We start from the raw sequence: 8,684 nt of genomic DNA on the forward strand, positions 1-8,684 counted from the left end.
AGGAATTAATATTTCGGATGTCCGGTGGAAGAGAGTTCCAGAGTCAGGGAGCTGAGCGACTGAAAGCTCTTAGCCCCATGGTGCTCATATGGGCCAGGAGAACAGTGAGACTGATGGACGAGGAGGATCTGAGAGTGCGGCTGGGTCTGTTAATGTTTAGGAGCTCAGTGAGATATAAAGGGGCGAGGTGATGGATAGCCTTAAATGTGAGAAGTAGAAGATTATAAACAATGCGAGATTTAACAGGGAGCCAGTGAAGCTGCTGAAGAACAGGACTAATATGATAAAAGGATGGGGTTTTAGATATGACACGGGCAGCATCATTCTGAACCAGTTATAGTTTATAGAGGGACTTGAGGGGGAGACTGAACAAAAGACAATTACAATAGTCCAGGCGGGAAGTGACCACGGAATTAACCAAGATGGCAGTATTGTCAGTAGTGAGAGAGGGACGGAGACGGTTAATGTGATGGAGATAACAGTATGCAGACCGAGTGATGTTATTTATATGGGTTTGGAAAGAGTGCTATCAAGGATGACACCCAGACTCTTCACCTGGGGGGCGGGAGGAACAATAGTGTTGTCTATGAAGATGAAAAAACTTTTTACTTTTGCAAGAACTGATTTAGAACCATTGACTGTATATATAAGTGGACTGGACGACGAGAGTGAAAAGTGAAGCCTCCGTTAGTCAGCTGCCCTCTAGTGACTGGCTGCAGTACAACTTTTAACCCCACCCATTCCCATGTTAGTGAACGGGCCGGACGACAAACTTTGAATTTTTATTATACGTAAAATAAGTTTTGAGCAATTATATTTTGTCAATTCTATAAGACCCCATTGCGTTAGTATCTCTCCCAGTGTTTTTCTCTATGATAAACAGATTTTATAGAAGTTATTAAGTGTTATTTAAAGGGGTGTGGCGATAAGGTGATTTGACAGGTAATAGTTGCGTTGGTTGACATCTAATACCAGACGCTCAAATGTGAACGCGCTCAACATCAAAGTTCTCGACAGCAAAACTCTTGACAGCAGTATTAAAACCTTTTACGTTTGTTTATTTTGTAAAACGTCAAAAGTTTCTATACTGGTGGGCGTATCCTAACGAATGTCGGGGCGGAGATACGGTCTCTGGCGGAGATACTGTCCTGCCTACCGGTTCTAATGTGCATGCTCTGGCTCCAATTTTCAAGATGGCAGCGTCCGTGCGGCCATCTTGGTGGCTTCAAAAACTCACAATGGGAGTCAACGGTGACGTACCGTCCATTATATATACGGTCAATGTTTAGAACCAATGAGGAGGACCCCTGTTTTATCACTGTTGTGTTTGAGAAAATTTGAGGAAAACCAAGATGTGACTTCCTGTAAAACAATCACAGAGGGAGGAGGAAGGGTGGAGTTGGGTTTGCTAGAAACGTACAGATGGGTGTCGTCCGCATAACAATGAAACTGGACTTTCTATTTATGAAAGATGTGACCTAAAGGAAGAAGGTAAATGATGAAAAGAATAGGACCAAGGACTTTGTTTGGAATTCCATCAATGTTTAATATGTTTAATAACGCGATTTATGAGCTGGGCCCGCCGGCGCTTCTGCAGTATTTAACCTAGTTTATGTGTCAGACAAAACATGCTTTCATTCGTCCAGTCCTTTTAGGCAATTTTATTTTATTTTCTTAGTTAAATTAAAGTTAATTATGTTCGGCCGACAGGCATTGATTTTAGTTTATCTTTGAATAATCCTCGGCAAAGTAACCAACACAACAAGAATTTGACTGCGCCCCGCGAGCTGCTACTGTGATGTCACTGCCAAGTTTTCACCATTGGGCAGTCTCAGAGAGGCTGGCTCCACGAGATCTTAGCCAATGCGGAAGTGAGCACGGGTAGTGTATGGGCCCCTATACAGGTTGGAAACGCGCCAAGAAACGGCGTGTCAATAAATCCACCTTCACAACCTACAGGGACCGCCCACGGACATGTCCTCTCTGCACACAAGTAAGACGCTCATCATTCATACGCTGCTTAGGGGTTGCCAGTCTAATCGTTCTCTCTCTCTCTCCCCCTAATGTCTGGTTTGAATATAATCGGGGCTGTTCATTAGCCTCTGTCAGAATCCTTGCTCTCTTTCTAACTTCTTTCTGAAGCTTCGATTCCCTCCCTGGGTGCTACATTAGTTAGAGATGTGTTATGTTAGCTATATAATTAATTCATAATCACATGATCATCAACAGTTGTTTATTTTTCTCTATTGTTTTATTTTCCATCTTTTATTGTTTATCCTTTGTTTAGATTAGTAGATTTACATATAGGTTTACAGGGGTGATAGTGGGAAAAATTCCTGAGCCTGAACTTTTTCTGAGCGGGGGGGGGTGTACCATATTTAGAATATTTTATAATTAATGTTTAATTATCAATCTTAAAGGTAATCATTATAGTGAAGTAAAAACTAATTTCTATTCATATTCTGAGAAAATGCTGTAACCTAAAGATTTATATTAGACACAATATGTTAAAAACAGGCATGATTAATTATTTATTCATTACTGTTAGTAAATTATAGGATGCCAGACAACTCAAAGAAATTATGCAAATAAAGTTTAAAAGAATTACAAGTATTATGATTATAGTTAGTTTATATATAAAAATGTAATAAATGTAATAAATATTTTGTGTTGGTTTATTAGGACATACATTTTGTGCTTTTGTTCATGTATTACACCTTACGCCGTAAGGCGGCCAGGATGAACCAGATCGTCTGACCACCTGTACCGGCTCAAAAAAAAAAAAAAAACCACTTATATTTCTGATACAAATGTAACTTAAATCAGAATAAAGAAAAAATACTGAATTTATCTTGTATCTACCTCTGAAGCTCTTCCGATGTCTGAAATACAGGCGGTCCCCGGGTGATCCGTCGTAAATCGTAAAATTTTCGGTGTAAATCGGAACATACGTACATACTGTACGTAAATAACGTACTATACGCAGTTATCTTATCCTAAAGCTAAGCTTTTGGCCAATACCTTTATCCATAGCTGCGTTTAACTAATCCTGACGCCGCGCACACCAAACACCAAGTTCCGTTTACGACGCAGCACCACTTAGGTCCAAACGAGGCTTTATACAGTAAATGGGAGATGTGTAGTAACCACGAAAAATCGTAACTTGGGAACTTCGTAAGGATCAAAACAGATAGCATGCGCGCGCGTGTGGTTTATCATTATGATTTGACGGATTTTTCCCCCCCTCAAATTTTCTCTCGCGGACATGTCGGTACGCCGGAATTCCGGCGTGGCGCCTGAAAACTATCAGGCCTGGGTTTAGTTTCATTCTTGAGCCAGATAATTCCACATGTTATTCCTTATAAAGCATCAACTGTGATTAACCATTCAATAAATTTGGACATTTATTCATTAATCTGGTAATGGTGGTAAATACATATTTGTCACATTTTGATATTGGGTCACTGTGCAGATTCAGAACTTAACCCCTTTTGTAATGAGACTGATTCAATAATATTCCACCTGTTCCTGTTATCAAAATATCAGTTCCTGGGCAATCAGGATGGTGCCCCATTTTATAATTCATAAATAACCAGTGTACCTGCTACACAGGCAGACAGTGGGCCAGGCCAATAATGCCTCACTCTAATCTTCACCAAGTAAATGGTTTGGACCACTCAAAAAAAATCAACAAATACTGGCGTCAACCCCACCACAGGCTAACAATCAGCTCTCACAGCCACAGGAACTCACAGCTGTCAGGGCAGTGATTTTAGGGGTGTAGTTTATTAGAACATCTACTGAGCCAGCAGGTAAGATGGAACAAACAAGATTACTTGGTGGTGAAGATTGATGGTTGTAATGTGTGAGGATCTAGGGGTGTGTGGGATGGACATACTTGGGAGAGTGGGTGGGTTTTATTCCTAACTTGTTTCTCTAATTTAGCAGAGGACAATCGATGAATGTGCAAATTAACTAGGCATGATACAGAGAAACTGGAATACACAACAAAAACACAATAAACAAAGTGGAGATACTAAAGACAACAATGAAACAAGCTCATTAGAAAACAAAAGACCATATGCCTTGAAACACAAAAACACAACCAGGAGTAACACGAGGGTGGATAGGAATACGGAGTAAAGGACTAGAACACAGAGGAGCGAAACTATCACACCAGCGTAATGCGATGATCTACACAACATATGAATGACAAACCATGACAAGCAAAAAACTAACCAAGTAGAATAAAATTTACCACAAACATAACTTAAGATCAATACGTAGGGAACTCGAAACCATGGATGAAACAAAATCATGCATGCAACAACAATCACAGCAGTGGTACAGCCATTACCATTACCAACAAACATTACCATATGAACACCTTCCTAACATTTTGATGATGACCCTAAGACTCAAAAGACCCAAAGAACCTTGAACCAGAAGATCTAACATTCAAACCATGACCCACAAGAAACAACTCAAAATGAAGGAACTAAATCAGACATGGCCATATATGGCCCGTAAGGCTTTTTAATCAAGCCCGCCAAACTTGTCCAAAACCTCATTCATTTCCCTGTTTCACCCTTTCCCTGCATTACCCTCGTTTCCCCAATAGATGGGGGGAAAACACTAGTCCAGACACATTGACCTCTGTTAGAGTGTAACTTTCCCGCTGCCATTTTCGCCCTTCTGTAAAAATGAGCGGAGAAAAGAAAAGTAGACACGGAGTGCCGATTGTTTAAAAAGGAGTGGACCACAAAATATTTTTTCAATGAGGTCCGATCAACGGCTGTATATCTGTTATGACAAGAAACAGTTGCAGTACAATATCAGCCGTCACTTTGCTACGAACCATGCCAACTACTAGCACCCTACTGTGTTATGAAAAAAAAAAATGTTTGTTTACAATAATTTGAAAATATTAAGCTTGAGTATTTTGTTAGGTAATACGTTTTGAATGTTGAAAGCTTTCCATTGATCTTTTTCCAGTAAATGTTGATTTAATTAACTCTGTAACAATTAGGAACAGTGGGAGTGACGCAAATGCAGATATCCACAAATGCAGATTATCATACAAGACAGAAACATAGAATACAAATAGGGATCACACTATACCATGAAAGACTAATACCACAGAATGAAATAACGAAGCAACCAAGCAAAGTGAACACACATTGTAACATTACAAAACTACATGAACATAACTGGGAGAACCATGACTACGAATGGGGAGAGGGAATTAACAAAACTAGACAGCTGGCGAGAGCAGACTAGACTACAGCTAAACACAAAGAAGGGGAAACTACAACAGAACACGACAGGTTAACATTAAGAGGCTAAGCAAACTAGAACACACGAACAACAGGGAAACCAACACTAGTAAAATAGACCAATAAGACAACAAGCAGCGGATCTGAAGGGCAACAAGAGAGTTTACACTAATCAGAGAACATAGAACAAATACAAGAAACAAGAGTCAGGAAAACCTAACAACAGGGAACACGAAAGAGCAGGCGGGCAAGGAAGACTTACGTACCGACAGATGCAGGGAGAACAGACTACAGATCAAAACAGACATGGAACAAGGACAAAACGCTAGAAAGGTAAGACGGCGAGAACAAGCCAGAGCAGGACACGGCAAGGCAGGATTCCAACAAAACAATGAACGACACGGAGGACTGACACCAGGGGGTTTATATACACAGAAACAAGTCGGTGGAACAAGACTCAGGTGTATATGACTAACGACGAGGGCGTGACAGACAGAGGGAGGAACGAATGGGAGCGGCGAGCTAGGCGAGACCAGGGAGGAGGGAGGGGCTGGACGTGACACTCTGCACCTTCAATTGAAATGTATAAAAATAATAAATTAAATTGCGTGTCCAAATGCTCCTGGCCCGGCCCCTCCGTCAAATTTTAGAATCCATTGTGGCCCACAAGTCAAAAAGTTTGCCCACCCCTGGACTAAATACACACACAGTAATCAAACTAAACAAGGAACAGGTGACCGTACTTACACAAGGAGCGGAGGCAAACATAACTGTGGTTAGCGTGACAATAGGGGTGCAGATGATACTGGGGGGGGGTATCCCCTCCAGATTTATATTGACCCCATCCGAAATCTATCTATATATATATATATCTGCGCCCCTGCGTGTCATGTATTGCACATTTTTTAAATGTCCTATATTTTTTTACTAAGCTACTTTTTTGAAGATTATTTTGTTTGACCTTGTTGAATTTTTCATTGAAATATTACCTCTGCTGGTAGAATTGCAGGAATTTTCACATGACATGTAAGTTCTAGAGCTGTATGTTTGCAGACATGCTATTGTAGCACACAGAGATTAAGCCAGTAATGCCTGAAATAATAACTGAAATACATTTAATAAATAATTGTAAAGAAAACATAAGGCAAATCCATACTGAAATCATCTTATTATGGTAATCAGTAGAGACTTAGAGTTAAATTAAATAACACCATTCAATCTAATAAACAAAGCTACACCCATGTATGGTGTAAAATTGCCACCTATATGCCATTCTTGGTATTGCTGGTAAAGCAGTCTAGGTATTATACACTTCTGTAAATAAAGATAGAGATGTATCATTAATGATTCTACGGGTATAAAAAATGGATGGTCAGGGTTCCTAGGTCATTGTACTTTTATGTTATACATGAGCAGACAAAAATGAATAAGTGGAGCATACAAAACTTTATTACAAAATATAAACAGAGGCAATATGACAAGAAAAACTGACTGCAGTCAGATTTTCTTTTGTTACCTCAGTATTACATCATGCTAATTGGTTTGAGCATATGGTGTCAAAACCATATAAATATCAGAGGTGTTTGTTCCTCAGCCTACAACATTTTTTGAAACTTGACTTCCTGTAGCCTCAAGGGTCATTCAGATAAATTAACATTTTGATCCATGAATTTTACCGCAATAAACCAAACTGACGACTGCTTCAATTATACCTGTCCAGAGAGATCTCTATCTACTGCAGTATATGTGTTATTGTATATGGCTTTAATATGTATTGTTTTGGTGACAGTGTGTGGGAACCTGGTCATCATCATCTCTGTGTGTCACTTCAAGCAGCTTCACACACCAACTAATATGCTCATGTTGTCAATGGCTGTGTCGGATTTTCTCATCGGGGCATTGGTGATGCCAACAACATTACTTCAAATGATTGAATCATGTTGGATTTTCAGGAGAGTTTTCTGTGCATGGTATTTGTTAACTGCGAGTTTTCTCACAAGTGTATCTATATATAATGTTGCTCTCATTGCTGTGGATCGATATTTTGCTCTCTGTACCCCTTTCCTGTACACCAAAACAGTTTCAGTGAGCACAATGTGCATTGTGGTTCTATGTGACTGGTGTGTGTCATTGTCATATAATATAACACTACAGTACTTTAATTTAACATCATTAGGTGGAGCAGCATGTTCCAGAAGATGCTTTTTTGTGCTGACCGATGTCTGGTCTATGGTTGATCTTCTGCTGAATTTTGCTTTTCCACTTGCTATCATTATTATATTGTATGCTCAAGTTTTTTTTATTGCCAAAAAACATGCCACAGCCATTAGAGAGCTTAATAATCACACTAGGAGTCAGACCTCAAAGAAAACAACATACTCAATGAAATCTGAGAGAAAAGCTGCAAAAGTGCTTGGCATTTTAGTAACTGTGTTTGTGGCCTGTTTATTGCCATACTTTTTTTATACTGTATTAGGTAGTGTAATAGAAATTCAAGTAGACACACTACAGACATTTATGATGCTGGCTTTTCTTAATTCTGCAATTAATCCACTGATTTATGCTTTGTTTTATCCATGGTTTAGAAAATCTGTTAAATTAATTTTAACACTTAGCACTTAGCCAGATTGTTTATATTATACATAACATTTGCATTATATGGTGATTGTCACCCATGGCTGTTGATTAGGTAATTCATACAGTCATGCTGTATTTGCTAATGTTATAGAATCTGAAGAATTACTGAAGATATCAATTTATGTGTCTACTGATTAAGTCTTGTTATACTCATGGTGTAGGAGATCTGTTAAATATATTTTATTTATTCTAGATATTTTGCACTGATTGTAGAATGATGAATATTCTTTGGTGGTTGAAACGGCTTTTACAATTGTCAAAGAACTTGAGGTTTTTGAGGGCTTATTTTAATAAATGTTTTTAACACCTGTTCTATTTACCTACTTGAGATGTACCCTATATTTTATTTCTAGATGATACTAGAAATGTACAGGCACGATATCCTTTTCTTAAATGATAGTCATATATGATGTCCATAAGGTAATTGTGATGCGAGGAATGAATGAAGACACACACTAATACACACTTGGAAATAACCATGTAGAGACACATATTCAAGCCCAGAGGGATGGTCAGAGCCTGTACCGAACAGTAATGTATACAGCACAGGACAGTGATCTCCTTGTTACACGAAGCCATTTTAAAATAATAATTGATAGGCTACACATCTGAAAGAAACACATCTGACCCCAATTAATCAAATCAGAATTTATTTATATAGCGCTTTACAAGGGCTGTGGAGATGCAAGGGAGAATTTGGGGTGGTGAGAAGGGCCAGGGCAGTGGGTTGATCCTTCATCCATAGCTGGTTAGGCAGGTGGCTAACCCAGG

General features: G+C 39.1%; 1 protein-coding gene across 1 annotated transcript; it reads left to right on the plus strand.

Annotated features, from left to right (window-relative positions):
- Positions 1 to 6,941: 6,941 nt before the first annotated feature.
- On the plus strand, positions 6,942 to 8,270 carry LOC143523647 (trace amine-associated receptor 13c-like). The gene is made up of 3 exons (XM_077018204.1): positions 6,942 to 7,891; positions 8,106 to 8,183; positions 8,267 to 8,270. The coding sequence occupies exons 1-3, from the start codon at positions 6,942 to 6,944 to the stop codon at positions 8,268 to 8,270; spliced, it is 1,032 nt and encodes a 343-aa protein (XP_076874319.1).
- Positions 8,271 to 8,684: the final 414 nt, after the last annotated feature.

This window comes from Brachyhypopomus gauderio, chromosome 9, assembly GCF_052324685.1.
Source record: "Brachyhypopomus gauderio isolate BG-103 chromosome 9, BGAUD_0.2, whole genome shotgun sequence".
Classification (NCBI taxonomy): Eukaryota; Metazoa; Chordata; class Actinopteri; order Gymnotiformes; family Hypopomidae; genus Brachyhypopomus; species Brachyhypopomus gauderio.

Excerpts from the sequence above, each read along its gene's own strand:
- LOC143523647 (XM_077018204.1), top strand. The coding sequence starts at position 6,942 with ATGAATTTTACCGCAATAAACCAAACTGACGACTGCTTCAATTATACC. Across the intron at positions 7,892-8,105 it reads AAATTAATTTTAACACTTAG|GATATTTTGCACTGATTGTA; the intron begins CACTTAGCCAGA and ends TTATTTATTCTA.